Raw genomic sequence first — 19,875 nt, 5'->3', positions numbered from 1 at the left:
GAGAGAGAGAGAGAGAGAGAGAGAGAGAAAGAGAGAGAGAGAGAGAGAGAGAGAGAGAGAAAGAACATTAAAAATATTTCTGTATGATAAAATCCTGAACCATAATATTTTTGCTTGTGCTCTGAATAAGGCATGAAAACACTCATGCATGATTTTTTTTTTCCTGAGATACACTGCAAAGCACAGGATTTGTTCATTTTAGTTCCCACAGACATGATAGCATTTTTCTTCAAACACTGAGATTTCTTCTGTTAGTTTCATGTTGCTTAGTCCTGGATGTATTGCAAAGGCAGTAAACATGATTGGCAAATACTCTATTCAGATAATAAATTATACTAAACAAACAAACAAATCAAAGCTCACATGAAGAAAAGGGAAACACAAGGAAGAGCAAATTTGACAACTCTAAATTGCAAAGAGAGCCACCCATCTTGAGATCACTCAAACAGATGCAATTTAAAATGAGATAGAGCTGATGTTGGAATGGAGGATAATTCACTCTATTGTTTCCTCTCCATGCTGGAATCAGTTTCCAAGGAGCCAAGTATGAAACGAATGCATGTCAGAACCTCACATGACTGGCATCCAACACTAATACTCCAAGTTCATATAAAATATTTACATATATATGGATATTCAAAATGTATTCCTGAACATTATGTAGCTTTCTTCCAACTCCATGAGGGCAGACTTTGTTTTGTGGATTCACAGAGGTTCTGATGCAGGACAATGGTTAGAGGATGACATTTACCAACAGTCCTGGCCTAATGAGATTTTTTTTTAAAAATACGTGTTCTACATTTTTTATGCTTAAGCAGTAATTCACAAAATAATACCATATTTTTTGGAAATCTAAGGCATTTATCTTTTAAAAATCTCAATATTGCACATATCTTGCCAGTCTCTACAAAATTTATTTTGAGAACTGCTGTCCATTTCCTCTGTATTTATCACAGAGCTCTTTAGCACATCCCATTCTCAGTCTTCAGGGCAATTAGCTGACATTTTGTTGTATCCAAGTTTACAGCTGTTTACAGGGAATTGTTTTTTGTCTAAATTCAAGGAGTTTTCCAAGCCAAGTATTGTAGGGGCAGTAGTCTATTAGAGAACCACAGCAAGACAGGCAGGAAAGCTTCAATATCTACACTTTCAGCCATATGCCATATACACTTTCATTCCCTCTTGGTCACTACACTTATGCCAGTTTTTTTTTTTTTTTTTTTTTTTTTTTTGAGACAGTGGCAAGATATGTGAATTACTGCTATCCTCAAATCATGCTTTTGCTGTAGGTACCATGAAGTTCCTAATTAAAGACAGAAAGATTGCTTAGTACTTCACAGTTAACAACGCAATGATAAAATAATATGCCAGCTAAAGCTCTGGCATTGATTGACAGGAAACACACCTTACACATATGCAAAATTAATAAATGTGTTACATACTTAAACTTTAAATTCTAACAATGTATTTGGTGTCATCTGCCACACTGAGGCCAAGTGTACACTGGTATGGAAGCTAGCCATGTTTGGGTTTTGATGAATCTGTTTACACTCAGAACCAAAGAACAATATGGGAAGAGAAACACACATAGGAAAAATGAATGAGTATATTATTTTTATCTAATATGCAAACAATCCAGTGCTTAATGTGAATACCCAGCTTGCTAGAAGTAGATAATTAATAAGATATATGAATCATTAGTTGGAAATCTGCTCCCTCAAAGCATGCAGAAAGGTCTAATAATTCAAACAGATAATACAGTCAGTGAAATGCTAGCATCCTTACATTAATTAAATCTAGATTATGAAATTCCAGTTCCCAAACTGTAAACATATAGTTAGTTCGGTGAGCATCTAATCCATCCATAATATAATGGAAAAGAAAAGACAATTTATAAGTCTTCCAAGCCCTTAAACACATGCTGTAAATCTTCAGAACAGTTTTTAACTAAAGATGAAATTAGTATCAGGATACGAGGAAGATTATATATCCTCTAATTTAAGGTCTCAGAGGAAATATTAGAAACAAAATTAATTATTCTGGGTTGTTTCATTTTTCTGTGACCTTGAATCTTTTAGCATTCACTATAGAAGAGCATGAACATTTAACATTTACAGTAAACATTCTTTGTTGCTTTCTGTTATTGTGATAAATGTCATGAACCAAAGCAACCTGGAGGAGGAGAGGGTATATTGGGATTATACTTGCAGGTTACAGTCCATTACTGAGAGAAGTGAGAACAGAAATTCAAGCAGGAACTACATTAGAAACCAAGAAGGATGCTGCTGATTGGTTTACCTCTTGCTCATGCTCAGCTAGCTTTCTTATATAGCCTAGCCCAGCCTATGGGTGGTGTTACCCACAGCAGGTTGCATCTCCCAACAGCAATCTTAAATCAAGACATCCTCTCACAGACATGACCACAGGCCAATCTGATCAGAGCAATTGCTCAATTGTAGTTCTTTCTTCCCAGATGACTCTAGGTTGTGTAACGTTTATGATGAAAACTAACCAGCACAATGTTGTTGTTGTTGTATTAAATTATATAATTCAGCAGCAGTCATTGAGCCAATTCTAATTCAGGCAGAGATATGATTCTATGGAAAACCACTCTGAAAGTGATTGACTGACTGTAGTTCACTGGTAATAACCACAGAATTATTTATTGAGGACAAATACAATATGTTTAGTCTTAAATAATAGTTTGTGCTCATGTGAGGCAATTCCATCCCATTTGCTTGCTCTCACAGTTCTAAGGAGCCCTCCGTCATCACCAAAACACAATCATTTAGATTAGATTTGACCCTGAGTGGTCTTCCTGAAAAGGATCAGAATCCACCTACTCATCACTGTCCACCTAAGCAGGGCTTAAAATGTGTTCAGAATTCCCATAACCCAGTGTGGATGAAATCAACCTCCTATCTACATGATAATACTGCAGATATATTAGCACCAGCAATTGAAGCGCTTGTCAACTTCCCACTCTTCATGATTCCCTGATGGGTCCGCTTCACATCCATCATTCAGCACAGTGTACCGATTTCTAGCATTCACTCACAAATGTGAGCTACACTTTACTATGTTCACTTCAATTCTCCCAACATTCAGAGAAAAATAATCTCTTCTTACTGAGCAGAGAAAACATCTGACAAAAGTTGGCTCTCTAGAGTAGTGGTTCTCAACATGTGGGTAGCGACCCTCATAGGGTCTCATAGCAGATACTTACATTATGATTCGTAACAGTAGCAATATTACAGTTATGAAGTAGCAATGAAATAATTTTATTGTTGGGGGGATCATCACAACATGAGGAACTGGATTAAGGAGTCACAGCATTAGGAAGGTTGAGAACCACTGGTCTAGAGGGTTTTCTAGGATAAACTAGGGAATATTGAAACTGTTTTAATATTAGATTATTATTTTTTCATTTAACGTAACTAGAACAGATGCAAATGATAATTTACAAACTCAAAAGCGCAAAGCAAAAAATTTAGTACATGCTATGACAGATCAGGAGAGCATATAGAGAAAGCTCATCAGCAACCTGAAGGATGTTTAGTATTAGGCAGCCAAAGTATAGACATTTATTTCCTCAGTTTAAACTCTGATGATTAAAAAGAAGGGGAAAGAGCTTCCCTCTCCACACATACCCCATTCACAGCCACAGGATGTAGACATCCTTGTTTGGTTTGCTGTGGTCTCCCAAGTCACTAATGCTAAGGTTCAGGGAAGCACCCCCCAAATGCCCATGTGTTCAAAGCTAAGTCTCCATGACCTCTACTGGGAGATGCTAGAATTTTAGAGAGGTGAGGCTTAATGGTAAGTTGTCAGGGACTGTGATCTTGAAGAGAATTTTGGAACTGTGGTCCTTTCTCTTTCTCCTTACTTCCTAGATCACAATATAGGCAGATTTTATTCTTCCTCATTTTCCCATCACAATGTGCTTCCAATAATCTGGCCCAAAGCAATAAGGCCATCCCATCATGGACTGAATAATATAAAAATGTGAACCAAACTAATGTTTTTATCTTTATAAACTGATTATCTCAGAGATTTTGCTATAGTGGCAGAAAGCTGATGAATACAAGTAGGGAAATGGCTCAAACAGGAAGGGAACCTAGTAATGACTTGTTGACTAATTCACTGACTGAGGCCCTATGCCATAGATATCCCATGTAGTTAAAAGACTGGTCATGCATGCATAACAGATGCAATCTATTGGTTGGTCTTTTCCTCTTATCCACTCCCTAACAAACTCAATTATGATACTATAAAAATAGAACACCAAGCATTGCCCACATCTGTGTTACCTCTAACACCCTGTGACCAATACAAAAATTCTTATAAAATATACAAAAAGATCACTAGCACTCTTCAAACTAAAGCCCATGAATGACATCAGACAGCATCTGATGTCCATAGCAGAGATTTTCTCACTGCACTGTAACCTACCTGCCTGATGTACCCACCAACATGTTCTTAAAATTCCTTGATTTATGATTTTCTTTGTTCCATTGCCACAAAAATGTCATCAACTTTCGCCAGACTAGAATGCAGTATTTGGGGCAACCTGGATCTGTGTTGTCAAGCTATCATCAGTCAGAACTGGCTCTAGAATAAACTTCCCCTGTGATGTGAGACCCAAGTCTCTGCAATAGTACATTCCACTAGAAGTGAATTGTTAGATTTCCCATGTCTGTGCATGATACATATGTACAAAGAGATAAATGATTATAAGGCAAACACAGAAATGCTGGTGCCCCCAAAATTCCTGTTGTGTGGGGGAAAAATCTCATACACCTGAGTAAGGAAAATGGGGGAACCTAGGTGAATGTATCTTTAAGGAGGTGGGGACAAAACATCCTAAGAGAAAGGACTGAAATATGTCTTCATTGTACCTATATCTTTTGTTTGTTTGTTTGTTTTGTTTGTTTTTTGTTTTTCAAGACAGGGTTTCTCTATATAGCTTTGGAGCCTGGAACTCACTCTGTAGCCCATGCTGGCCTCGAACTCACAGAGATCCGCCTGCCTCTGCCTCCCGAGTGCTGTACCTATATCTTAAGGTGAAGCCCTAACAGGAGAGGGGACACTAAAGAGAGTCACAAGTGCCCTTCCCTTGGGCCGCTACACTGTTGTCTCTTTTCTACTTGTAAATTTACTGTTTAACAGCAATACAGAACTCAAAACTGAAGTTAACATTGATAAAAAGAAATGAAGAGAAGAAAAGAAAAGGAAGGGAGGGAGGAAGGAAGGAAGGAAGGAGCCCACTTTATACACCTATCAAAGGAATGAAGCTGGAAACAGATCTCAGCCAAATCCAGAAAGATGGATTATTGCCTCCACAAAACCAAGTCATTTAATTTTCTCTTAAATTCAGGAACTTTAAAACCCTTGTTTCAATTATCTCAGGCTGAATAAAAGCTATTGATCTCTGGGTAGACTGTTACAAGATTCTCACTAAAGTCATAAATATATGCCATCTCCAAATTTCTATAGTTTGCTTCTCATTTTTTTAAAATCATATTTTAAGATGTTTTCCCTGTTAGTGGTTAAGCCATGAACACACCCAGAACACTCAGAAGAGTTAAGATGCTCAACTAGCTAGAATGCCAAATGCAGGGCCCTGAGGGTCCACTAGGATATGTTATATTCCAGCTAGAGCTGGAGTGGGGAGGGGAGGAAGTAAGGGAAGGGGGGAAGGGAGGGTAAGGACAAGGATGGGAGAGAGGGACAGAGGGAGGGAAGGTGGGAGAGAGAGAGGGTGGGCAGAGGACAAGAGGAAGGGAGGAAGGGAGGAAAGGAAAGGAAAAGGAGAGAGAAAGGAGAGGAGAATGAGGAGAGGTGGAAGAACGAGAGAAAGATTGAGGGAAGAACTCAACTTCTCACTGTTTTCATTCTAGTAAGTGGGGTTTGTCTCTGGGTTTATCAAACTTTCATATGGCCAATTCAGCTTACTTAATCCCACTCAAAACCACACTGACCTAATTATTTATGGTTATACTGAAGCCTGATTTTCTGATAAGCCAAGTCTTTGCTACATTTAATCCTTTAGCATTTTCAAATTGTTCTTTGTATTCTGTGTATTTTTCATTCGTCTGCTCACATTTCATAAACATACAGGCAGATAAACAAAAATTCCGAGTAAAACTATCCTGTGTCAATTAAGGATGGATGGACATTTTAACTCTGTTGAGTCTTCTGACCCATAAAAACTGTTTATTCAGTCTCTATTTATCTAGATCATGTCATGATTTTTGTGTTCATGGTGTGTGTGTGTGTGTGTGTGTGTGTGTGTGTGTGTGTGTGTGTGGCAAAGGTAATTTAGTGTCTTTCTTGATATCACTCCACCATACTTTTTGAGACAGGTTCTCGCACTGAACTAGACTGGCTAGACCATGAGATCCAGGATCTGTCTCTTTTTCTGTCCTCACTAGGGCACTGACATTACAGGCACAAGCCACAGTGATGGCAGCTTCCTACATTCAAACAGAGGTTCTCATGCTCACATGGCAAGCACTTTACTGACAAAACCATCTCTTCAGACCCCATTTTCCTCTTTAGCAATAATGTATGTGTCTCATAGTAAATGATGTACACCATTAGAATCAGTTTTACACAGACACACACACACACACACACACACACACACACCACAACCTTCTCTTACTATAAGTTAGCTCATTCATTTTCATTCTAAAGCTATGTTACATAATAAACCTCTATCATTAATGTCCATTATTGTTCCTTCTCAGATAAGTTTGAAAGACATTGAATATTCCTCTAAATAGTGCTGCCATGGTAGCAATATATCTCAAGTAGACTTTTCTAAACCATCATTTTCACTGTTTTCCCTAACATTTCTTATTTGATCTGTGAGTTAGAAATATATTATTTAGTTTTCAAAAATAGGAGACTTTTATTGTACTTTTGTCATTGATTTCTGATTCAATTACATTTCGATTATATTCTCTTTATAGCTCAACAGATCACCAATTTTACCATTTCTTCCCCAAAACATGAAATAATTCATTCCACAGTTTAGGTATGATATTCCATACATTTTCATTAGTTGCAGCTTATACCTTTGAGATTTAAGTCTTGTATGTCCTTATTAATGCTCTTTTCTGCTTGAGTTACCACACGATGATGTTATTATGGCATATTTATCTATTCTCTTTTGCAGGCCTATTATTATAGCTTCCCATATTTCAATATCATATATGCTTAATTACTTAATTTCTAGGAAGGCTTTTGAAAATAAGGTAAGTTTTGACTTGTTAACCGATGTTAAATTAAATACCTTAGCTGTGATAATTTCTTCATTTCCTGTTTTAAAATTTGGAATCTTTATGGTATAGATATTTTATGGCATTTTAAAACTACTCACTTAATTTACTCTTATCTTTAATTTGGGATGTACTTAGATTTACATTTTGATTGATTCCTGTCTCATTTCACTCCTTTCTATATCCTTCCTTTCTCATTTTTTCTTCATAACACATTGTCTGATAATCATTCATTTTTATCTGTATTTTCAGTGTCATTATAAATTTGAATATAAATACCATATAAGAATCCAGATTTGCTCACTATTTAATGTTTTAGAATGTGATAAGGAGTTAATTTATATACAGCTCAACTTTCAAGAAAATAATTCATCACTATTTGTTATGCACTTTAACATTTGTGCATATTTTGTCTTAGCAGGGATCCAAATTCTATCAGGTCTAGGACACTTCTTGAGTTCTTTATGTTTATAAGATACTCGGCCGGGCAGGGGTGGCACATGCCTTTAATCCCAGTACTCGGGAGGCAGGCAGATCTCTGTGAGTTCGAGAACAGCCAGGGCTACCAAGTGAGTTCCAGGAAAGGCGCAAAGCTACACAGAGAAACACTGTCTCGAAAAGCCAAAAAAAAAAAAAAAAAAAAAAAAAATTCTACAACAAGAAATTGTCAAAGAGGCTAACTAAAATTTTTACATGTAAGAATTTACTCTATAAAGCTTTGGGTTAGAGTTGTGTAAAGTTAGGAACCATAGGTCAGGGAAAATAAGTGAGTGGGTATTTCATGCATATAGGTAAGCTATGTTAATGATTATAATCTGAAATTGGTGATTATTTTTAAAAATGACAGTCTTAACTGCAAAGGATTTACAGTTTGTCATGATTTCTACTCATTGTCTACATCGGGAATGACTTTGTTTAATTGGGATTATGCAGCTAGCTTTTCTCCATCTGGCAGTAGGTGAAAGAATCGCCTAGACACTCTTTCTAGAAGGATTTATGGTTTATAAACAGTTATTTATGCTTTTGTCATAGACTTTTAGATTGAGGCTGCATATTTTATGAGATATATCACCCTGGATCCACAAGAAGGCTACATGAAGAATATGGGTCCTGAAACCTCACAGAACAGCACTAAACTGTGCTATCAAAGAGTGCCTTTGTGGTGATGTAGAGGCTCTGAGATTATCTGTTACTGAATACTGAGCTAAATTTAGGTACTAATAGATTTAATCATCACCATATATGGACAATAATGACTTTTTGTCCAGGTTAGATAGAATATAACTGAAACACAGTACAATTTTTCTTTCTGACAATAACTGAACAATAACTGATTGTTAATATTAAGACTCTGAGGACAATTTTTCTAGTAAATGAAATATATGCTGATTAAATTCATACTGATTTATTTCTTTAGATGAAATGATGTCCAGTTAATACTTCAATGAAATTTCTACCTGAACACTTACCTGGAACTATGAACTCTATTTCTTCTGATATTGCAGTTCCTAGTCTATTAGATGCAAAACAGCGGTATTTCCCTTGAAAGTGAGAGATGTGCCCCTCATTTGGAATCTTGAATGTGCCTGAATTGTTAGATACAATTATCCGGGGGTCAGAAAGATCAAAATGTTTGTCATCCTTGGTCCATGAAAATCTAGAAGATAAAGAAAGTATACTCTAAGTATTGATGACATTTTATATTTTTTAAAAGTTTTATCAAACAAATGCACAAATGATAAAACCAAGAGAATTTATGAGTTTTAAATATATACAATAAACCTTAACAGTGAATAAAGACAAATTCAAGAAATCTTACAAGTAAGGAAAATACAGTGAAAAGTGAGATAAGAGATTGAAAGCAGTTTTATTCTCTTTTAAATTGAAGGTATATACCTACACACACACACACACACACACACACACACACACACACACACACCACACACACATACACACACACACACACACACACACACACACACACACACACACACACATCTCTGTAACATGCCATTTACCTATGTTCAGGAAATCTCTGGATTTTAGTATGTGTCTCTTGTTTGATGTTGTTCTTGCTGGTTGTATTTCTACTTTTGTTTATGTTATTACCTTTCCCCTCTCCTGGACAACGCTTGATAATCATTCTTACTGTATAAAGTTTTATATTAGGTTAGAACTTTCTTATTTAGACAAAAGGGGGAGATGTATTGGCTAGCTGTTCTGTCTCTGACCTTCAAGCTCCACCCCTAGAGATACAGCAGGCAACTACTAACTCTGGATCATTGCTATATTTTAGCACATGAAGTAAAGACAAATATAGAATGTGCTTTTCTGTGTATATGTCTATGTGAAGAAACTTACAAACACACTCAAATTCCATTAACTCCCTTTTATCTGGTATTTTCAAGAGTATGACACATTTGAATCTATCTTAAATATATATATATATTTCCAGTTTAAAAATGCCAGTTTTAAAATAATATTAGCCAGGTGGTGGTGGCACACGCCTTTAATCCCAGCATTTAGAAGGCAGAGGTAGGCGGATCTCTGTGAATTCGAAGCCAGCGTGGTCTATAAAGTGAGTTCCAGGACAGGCTCCAAAGCTACACAGAGAAATCCTGTCTTGAAAAACCAAAATAATAATAATAATAATAATAATAATAATAATAATAATAATAAAAGTAATTTTATAATGATATGTTATATTTTTGTCATGGGGTTGCTATTTCATTTTTTAACCCATTTAAATGCTATTCCTTTCACAAATAATGTAGTGGTAAGAAACCCTGTAGATTAATCCTTTGATAAACTTACTTCCCATATATTTTAGGACAATTCTTCATAAACAATGACAGTAGATTTGTAGGGGAAAAAGTCATTATAGTTTTACAAAAATATTTCAGAAGTGTATTTGAGAAAAAAAGTACATAATTAATTCTACTCACATATGAATAGTTGCATGGATAATAATGTAAACAGGCTTGTGTGACATATATAAACATTCTGATTTTTAAACTGATGTATATTTTAATTATTGTTTATCAATAAAATATCGGGAGTCAGATATCAGGCTAAGAACCTGAAAGATCAGAGAAGCAGAAGAGCAGGCACCAGTGACCTCCTCCCTCTCCATTCCTCTATCCAAAAGTGGCAAGATCCTCCCTAAGTCCCATTTAGCTACTTCCTCTGTCCTCCAAAACCTCAATGATTAATTTTGTCAGCTGGTGTCTAGCTCTGCCCTCTGCTTCAAAACAAACCTTATTTTCAGAATGCAATCTCAGTATCATACAACAGTAGACTTCACTACCATTTACTTAGCAATCTGATGCTTCAGTAATATGTAGATTTGTATTCCATGTTATGGTAGTCACATTAAAACAGCATAAAACAAAATAATTTCATATATATATTATATGTATATTTCCATTATACATTTACTAATATACTTACTTTGGTTCTGGGTTTCCTTTAGCTTCACATTCAATTTGAAAATACTCATCAAAGGGAAAGGCAACTTGCACATATGACTGCTTTATGATTGTTGGAACCTGTTGAACTGAATAGCAAAACAATATACTTGAAGATTGAGGTTTCCAAAATGGGACAAGATTAAATAATAGAGACCAGCATGTGCTTTCTACATCGGCAAGTGTGATGGTTGATCTTCCTTGTCAACTTGACTACATTTAGAATTGCTCAGGAGACACATGATAGAGTACACCTATCTGGGTGTTTTCAAAAAGGTTTAAATGAGAAGGAGAGAGCCTTCCTGAATATGAAATGGGCTGGAGACATGGATATTGGCAAATGGGGTAACCACCTGAATACCATTCACCCCTCTTTGCTTCCTGACTATGGGTGCAAATTGGCTAGCTATGTCTGCCTCTCACTGCCTTCCCTGACACACTGGAGTCCATCCCATCAAAACATGAACCAGAACAAATTTTCCCTCCCATAGGTGCATTTTTTACACCTACTATACCATAGTAATGAGAATAGTAATTAATATAGTAAGTAAAAGGCTATCCCAAGAATTTTACTTCTCTTTAACATTCAGTTATGTCTAAGGAAAACACTCCCCAGTCATCATTTTATATTGCCTCATATATAACTTTCAATTAACCACAGAAATAGATTTTTAAGACACAAGAAAAACATTGTGTTATAACTTTAAGGTATCTATTTTTAAAATTATTGGCATTCCATTTATGTGGGCATGTGTAGTGATTTTTATACATTTCTGTCATTTGGAAAGTTTTCTCTGTTATTTTTCCTGCTTCCATTTATATGTCATAAGTATCTAATTTACCATCTTTCACCCTACTGATATCCTGTGTCTTTTTTTGATATTTCTTCTCTTATAGGGGATGTTTATTTTCCATCTCTTTTTCCAGTTAATATGTATTTCAATAGATATCATGAACATTACAGATTTTCCATTATTGGATTATCAATGTATGATAAATTTTCAGATAAGGACATAGTGAAATGACTCTAGGGATAAATGCCAAAATCATTTTACAAATAATGCATAATTATAGCAGTCCTCATAGTGTGAAACAATTGATTAATGGCTCATTAAAATCTGTTAGAAGACCATATTTATTGCAAAATAATTTTTCTTTGATTTCAATTTATTATTCTTGTTGTTAAATCTTCTCTGCAGTCTTTCTTGGTATTTGACATTTCCCATCCATGAATTTATCTTTTATTTCTCTTTCCTACTTGAATTGTCATTCCCCATTCTAAAATCAGTTCAAAATAAAGCTACATAAAATTGATAGATGCTGAAGGCAGGCACTTGGATTAAGTTTTGAAAAAGATCATAGAAAATGATGTACATAATGCTATATTGCAGGTGAGCATTCAGTAATTTTCAAATTGAGACATTTATTTATTTCTTTTTTAATTTTTTTCTATCAAGAAAATTTTTTTCATTCATTTTATATACCAATCAAAAATGTCCATCCCACTCCCCCAGCCTTCCCCTCCCAACCTACCCCATACTCCCCCTGAAAGGGCTTCCCATGCGGAGGCACATCCAGTAGAGGCAAGAACAACCCCCCTCCTCTCCAAGGCTGCACGAGTTGTCCCATCATAGGTAATGTGCTCCAAAAAGCCTGCTCATGCACCAGGGATGGATTCTGATCCTACAGCCAGGGGGCCTCCCAAGCAGTTCAAGCTGCACAGCTGTCTCGCCATGCAGAGGCCTAGTCCAGTCCCATGTAGGCTCCACAGCCATTGATCCAACTTTCATGAGTTTCCACTAGTTTGGTTTGGCCATGAGACAGTCTTTAGTACAATTCTGACAACTGTTAAATTATATTACTGATGTATAAAGAATTACAAAGCAACCAGTAGCAGAAACTGACTTTGGCATATGTGTTTTTGAGAAATGCAATTTGTCGACAAGCAACTGATTACTGAGTACTATTCAATCATAAAGTACAGATAGGACCTTCAACCCTGTGACACTGGGCCAGGTCTTGATTTCTTCACCTTCTTTAAAATTACAAGGCACACAAAATGCCACTGTTTAACTGGATTATAAGTAACAATTTTAACTACATAAAAAGTAAAAACTGAATGTGTTTACTTATTTTTTAAATTAATCCTACAATATGTTATATAAAAATAATATCTTTTTTTTGTTTTTTTTGAGACAGGGTTTCTTTGTGTAGCTTTGTGTCTTTCCTGGAACTCACTCTGTAGCCCAGGTGGCCTCGAACTCACAGAGATCTGCCTGCCTCTGCCTCCCAAGAGCTGGGATTAAAGGCGTGCGGCACCATCACCTGACTATAAATAATATCTTATGAAAATTACTAAACATCAATAGAAGAGTTGCATTATTTTCCATGACTGCACATCTGTCATTTCTAAAGGGATGCTAGCAAGATTCTCATGTTTGCTTCTGCATTCTTTATGTTGTAGTAAGCTAGGGTGATTAAAAATGTACAAATTCAAAAAAAAAAAAAAAAAAAAAAAAGAGAGCCGGGCGTGGTGGCACACGCCTTTAATCCCAGCACTTGGGAGGCAGAGGCAGGCGGATCTCTGTGAGTTTGAGGCCAGCCTGGACTACCAAGTGAGCTCCAGGAAAGGCGCAAAGCTACACAGAGAAACCCTGTCTCGAAAAAACCAAAAAAAAAAAAAAAAAAAAATGTACAAATTCAGCTTCCTATGAACCTATAAACAAAAGGAGTGGGAAATTATACATTCCAGTCAGATGATTTTGGTTATTGTTTTATTCTTACCTATTATAATATGAAATCTAAAACTTAACTGGTATGCCTCTTCTTATTCTATTATATTGTACAGTTTTACCTACTTTTTTACCTATATATGAGTTTCAGACAAGGCCACAGTAGTGTTTAGAAAAAGCCTGGGTTTTCTGAGTGATATAGATCTGACAAACATTTGCACATTTTCAAACAGGCAATCAAAAAATGTCACTCTACATTGCCACTGATCTAATCAGGAAAACCACTGATGTTTGAAAGCATTTGGGCTCAGGCTTATAGTGGAGGACACAAGTCTTCTACACGTCTAATTTTTACTTGAACACTCAAATTTGGTCATTGACAATTATCATATTTATATTGCCAGTTTATCTTGAAGCACCAGGATGATTTTTGTTCGTTTTGGGGAAAAATATCTGCCTGTAAACATCTGACCAACCATAATTAGTCTGCCAGTCATATTTTCAAGTAAAAATAGTGTGTGTGCTGAAGCAATGATATATTTGAAAAATAAAAAAAAACATTCACTTTAAGGCAGCAGAGTTATTTTATGTCTATTTTACAGTGCATTCCAGTGTTATTTAGAAGTAGAGAATTAATAACATTATTGTTTTATTGATGCAACAATTTTAATTTTAAGAAAAATTGTTCTGTTTTAGGGGTATATGATAATGAGTGCAGGGCTATGAAATACACCCTGTGTGTTGGACAGCTTAGAGCTCATGCCGTCCTTTGTGTTAAGGAAAAAGAAAATTTTCTACTATAGATTTCAAAAAATCAACACAGAGGACAATGACAGCAAATGGTGGTACTAATTGGCACTAGGGTATTATTTTTAAAACACTTGGATCTCACAAACCATCTCAATGTAGCCCTGAGATCCTGAAGCAACCACAAGCCATCATTTACACATCAACAGCTAGCTAAGCCTTAATAACCCAAAGATCTTCTCAATTTTAAAATTGCATTGATTCTCTTTTTGTCTAATAAATGGGGTAAGTCACACTGTCATCATGCTGCACACAGTAATTCAAGTTCAGGCTTCATCCATTGGATACTGATCACTACTTTAGCATTTGCTGAAAGCATCCTCATACTCATTGGCAGTTGTCTCATTTCTGATTAACACCATTTCCAAGCAAAGTGGGTATTGAGCTTCTTGTAAGTTCATCCTGTTTAAATTCTATTGCAGTTACAAATGGTAGAGAGAGGCACAGCAGCAGCAGCAATCCCAAAGATACCAGCTAATAACTTGAGAACAACTTGTTTATTACAACATTATTCTTTCTTAAATTTGCTAAGGTTGTAAAGGCTCTGCAATAACTAATTATTCAGGGAATGGAGCTAATAACCTTTGGGTGTTTGTATGAATATATATTCCACATTACAAATCCTTTCCTCTATAATTAGGCCAATTACAGAGACACCAGACTCGTTGACATTCAAATTGGATACCTGCCTTGGTTTCATTTACTAGTGAGTGCTCTAGAGTGCCAAAATAAATGGGCAATATTCAGTTGCTCTGAAAACATGCTATTAATATTTTATAACAATCATCTGAGGACATTACAGCAGGAACGATAACTGGGACTATCAGAATAATACTAAGTGACATAAGCTCATACAAAATTTTGCATCCTTCATCACTGAAGAACAAGTCCAAAAACAGGGAGCATGAATGTGTTTGTTAGAGAAGAAGGTGAGAGGTTTGAATCTGGAATACCACAGGCATCCTTGAGGGTCTTAACTGTGCCCTGCACTCTTACACAAGAAAACTTAATGAGGTTGGAAAGATGGCTCAGCAGTTAAGAGCACTTGCTGCCTATCCAGGGGACCTAGGTTTGGTACCCAGAACACATAAAATGTTGCACAGCCATCTAATCAGTCCCAGGGTATTTATTGCTTTCTTCAGGCCTGTTTTGTCACCAGGCATGCACATGGTGAACAGACATACCTGCAGGCAAACAAAATAAAAAACAAGGGTAGAGAGATGGCTCAGCCATTAAAGGCTAGGCTCACAACCAAAAACAAAAACAAAAAACCCACGTAATTTCTTTTAAAGGGAGAATCTACTAAATATGAGGGTGTTTATAATCTCAGCTGGTTACTGATGAATCTTGATGAACTTGTACAAGCTTCAAGATTTCAGCTACTGATTAAAAGAAATGTGCATGTGTACATAAACATATATGCAGAACAGGAAACTGAGCTTCCTTAACAAATGAGAATACAGAACCAGAAGCTCAACCATTTGTTAAGAATATAAGAGAGTGGATTCTCACCTGAGGAATCAAGGTAGTATTGGACAACAACTTCCTTAAAGTAATTAAGATTGATTGTCAAAGGTGATTTTAAAACACATCACAAATGGTTTTCTTGCTTTCTAGTCACATTGAGTCTAAGTACTTTAAAAGGAAAGTTTTACCTTAATATTAGTGCTCAGAATATTTAATAAATTGTCTGAGGCAAAGACAATTTTCTTAGAATTCACATGATCCATAATGTTAATTTTCAATGTTCATATTCTAATAAACAAAAAAGGACTCTTATAACCTTCAACACTATATACAATAGACACAGAAGGGATTCTGGTGGAAACACATGATAAAAATATCTGAATCACATCTCAATGACTTTTCATAGCTAGAAAAAATCCCCAATTGTCTACATTTCAAAACAATACATAAAATGTGTTTACAGTTGCATTACTTTAAATTATTAATATTATAATTTGTTGAAAATGATTGATGATGACTAACCTTTTGCATGGAATTACCAAGAAATTACAAATATATATTTATAATTCACACTAAAATACACTAGATTGGGAGGCAGTATTAGGTAATATGTTTTGGGCTCTAACATGACTTTTTGTTATTTTTCATAATTCGTCATTTGCTATGAGATGACTTTCTATATGCTGTGTGAATATGTGTTGCTCTGATTGGTTGATAAATAAATTGCTGATTGGCCAGTAGCCAGGCAGGAATTATAGGTGGGATAAGCAGAGTAGGAGAATGCTGTGAAGAGGAAGGGCAGAGTCAGGACCTGCCCCCAGGAGAAGTAAGATGTGAAAGTACTGGTAAGCTACAGCCATGTGATAACTAATAGATTACTAGAAATGGGTTAAGTTATAGGAGCTAGCTAGTGAGACCACACAGTTCGTATATAATATAAGCCTCTGAGTGATTATTTTATAAGTGGCTTCAGGACTGTGGGTGGGAGAGATTTTTCCTGACCATGGGGCTGGGTGGGACTGGAGAAAACTTACAACTACAGTCATTCCCATTTTTAAGTACAAATTACTTTGGGAAAGAATAGGAGGCTTCTGGGGCTGGAGAAATAGCTCAGCAGTAAAGAGTCTGTACTGCTCTTGCAAAGAATCCAAGTTCAGATCCCAGCTCCAGTGTCAAATCTGCTACCCCAGCTCCAGAAGGATCTGACACTCTCTTCTGGCCTCCAAGGACACATTCACTCATATGCATATACCCACATCTGAGCACATATACAAATACTTGAAAACAAATTGAATCTTTTTTAAAATGAGGCTTATTTAATTCCTTTTTGTTATAGCTTTTGTAATGTTAGCCATTTCTAATTCAAAATTCTCCTTAAATAGATAACCAAAGCACATAAAAGAAAAAGCTTTATGTAATATTCCAGGTCACCCTGGACATATGACAAAATATCACCTGTTCATTCAGTTATATTTCTTGTAACAGGCCAAGGTTACATAAAATGCCAAGCAACTAAGTTGAAAATTTATGACAGCAACTAAATATCCTAACCCAAATCTAAGAGTATAGTCACGAATCATCATGATAGTTCAGAAATAGGATAGAAAAGTTACATCCTCAATCCACACATGTTCTACTTAAAAAGCAGACATCAAGTTCCATATTCAGGACTGGCCACAGTGCTTTTACCTGAAAGTGGTATTTCAGCTCTTGACAACTTAAACAGGAGGAATATTAGACTCAGGATCAGTCCTCTTCCATGTAACAGCAGTCCCATCATTCTTCAGAAAGGAGGCAATACACAGAGACTGAAAAACTTAATGTCCTAGTAGTTATCAATCCCAAATGAGGAAAATGTGGGAAACCTGGAAAAGACCCCCCCCCCAGATAAACAGGATATTAGTTAATCTACTTTAAAACGGGAACACAACAAAAATTAAACACATTTTTAATTAACAAGCTAATGAGCTTACTATCTAATAATACTATAAGAGTTTTTCTTCTTTATATTCAAAACAAGAGACATTTAATGTACGATATATTTTAAACTAGTAACCATTCCAATGAATCCTAATTGTAAATTAGAGTATGATTTATATTGAAAACCATTTCTCACACTGTAATGAGTCAGAGAAAAATTCCATTAATCTTATTCAGAAAGTAGTGAATTCTCAATCAATTCTTTACATTATTAAAGATCATAAAGACAAATCTTTGGCTCTTCTGGTAAATTACATTTTCATATCCAAAATTTCACATTAGATGGTATTTCTAGTAAGAAAGAAGGAAAAAGTAAGGAAATAATGGAAGGGGCTCAGAAGATGGAATCAGTCTCATTAAGACGTTAAGCAGGGAAGCATGAGGACCTGAGTTTGAATCTCAAAAAGCAAAACAAAAACCCTGACATGGCTGGGACTGGCTACAAAATCAGTCCTGGGAAGACAGACCACAGGTACCTGGGGCTCACTGATCAGCTAGTCCAGCTGATTAGTTAGGTACAGGTTCTATGAGAGGAACTGTCCCAAAAAGTAACATTATCAAGACTGGGTACATCCAGATGATGTGAAAAGATGGAAATTCATTACATTCATGTAAGAGACACTCAAAGCATAAAAAGGTAAAAATTATAAAGATACAAAGTGATGAAGGAAGACATTCACTGTTGCTCCTTGGCCTCCATATGAGCACACACATGAACAGTCACTCATGGCCATGCACAAACATCTATATCCACATATGCGCGCGTGCACACACACACACACACACACACACACATACACACACACAGCAAATGGAGAAAAACAATGTATTTTAAGTAAAATTTACAAATAATGTCATTGTTTCTAACAGAAGAAAAGTCATCAATTGATTTCCATTTGAAAATAAAATAAGGATTAAAACTGGCTTTCTTTCCTTCCTACTTCGTTTTCTCCCTGAAATATTATACTAGCATCTTCAAATTTTTTCATAATATATTTCTGTGATGGTACCACAATATTTTGCTCCAGAATGTGATATTTTTCATGAATACAGTTTTCTTATTACTATAAAAATTACTTTATTTGTTCATTACAAAAACAGATTACTAAATTTATATTTACTTCCAACTATGTTAGCTCTTAAGTTTCATCTCAAATTGCAACTCAAGAGATTCTAGGAGCTGAGCAGCCAGCTAGCTCGGGGATAGGACCTCAAATTCAATATCAGCACTGCAAAACCAAAAGAAAGAAAGAGATGGTAGAGCCTGTGTTCTCAGTTTCTTTTCCTGCTACTATGATAAACATACTCTGACAACTTAAGGGATAAAAGATTAATTTTAGCTCAGATTTCAAGGCATAGTCTAGCATGATGGAGAAACCAAGGCAGTAAGCAACTGAAGAGCCTGCTCACTTTGCTTTCAAACTCAGAAAATGACATGAATGCATGCTTGTAACTGTTTTTTTCCCTTCTGCTACATACATAGTCCAAGATACTAGCTAGAGATTGGTACTGTCCACAATAGATGTATTTTCTCACCTCAATTTAATACAATGAAGATAATGTCCCCAAAGTGTGACCAAAGGCCTATATCCTAGAGCATTCTAGATTTTGTCAAGTTGACAATTAATACTAGACATGGCATGTGTCTTCCATATACAAATGTAAGTCAATTTAAAGTAAAACAAACAAACAAACAAACTAATGTCATTTTTTTAATGAGCTGGGGGATATTCATTGGCAACATTTCATTTTGTATTTTGATTTTGAGGAATTCTACAATGATCATGAAATACAGGACTCTACTACTACAGACTCCTCAGAGGATATGAATTGGGAAACATTTTATTTTATGCATTATTTTACTTTATCTGATCTTAATCGTCCATCAGGAAAATGAGAATTTAAAAGCCAAAGTAATCCTTGCTTACTTAAGAATATTTACAAGTATGACAACTTATATAACTAATTTAATCTATTTTCAGACATATCACTGTGATAATTGACAGCTCATTTTCCTTCTGAAATAACTTATTCTGATCAACAGAACAAAATGAATAAAAACATTACCTTTATCTACACATTAGCATAAAGCTGCAAGACATTCCATCTACTTCAAAAATTAAATGTGCAAAG

General features: G+C 35.6%; 1 protein-coding gene across 6 annotated transcripts in view; it reads right to left on the bottom strand.

Annotated features, from left to right (window-relative positions):
* Chl1 (cell adhesion molecule L1 like) overlaps positions 1 to 19,875 on the bottom strand; it is a 206,536-nt gene that overhangs the window by 69,645 nt on the left and 117,016 nt on the right. For all 6 annotated transcript variants that reach the window (XM_028872713.2, XM_028872717.2, XM_028872716.2 and 3 more), the window contains exons 3-5: positions 17,452 to 17,627; positions 10,740 to 10,845; positions 8,756 to 8,943 (exon numbers count right to left, since the gene is read on the bottom strand). In XM_028872713.2, coding sequence (XP_028728546.1) covers positions 8,756 to 8,943; positions 10,740 to 10,845; positions 17,452 to 17,542 — 385 coding nt within the window. In that variant the 5' untranslated portion in view covers positions 17,543 to 17,627. The remainder of the gene's footprint in view (positions 1 to 8,755; positions 8,944 to 10,739; positions 10,846 to 17,451; positions 17,628 to 19,875) is intronic.

Source organism: Peromyscus leucopus, chromosome 3 (assembly GCF_004664715.2).
Source record: "Peromyscus leucopus breed LL Stock chromosome 3, UCI_PerLeu_2.1, whole genome shotgun sequence".
In the NCBI taxonomy this organism is placed as follows: Eukaryota; Metazoa; Chordata; class Mammalia; order Rodentia; family Cricetidae; genus Peromyscus; species Peromyscus leucopus.
Note: the sequence above shows the minus strand (reverse complement) of the source record. Positions and strands in the feature narration are given on the sequence as shown.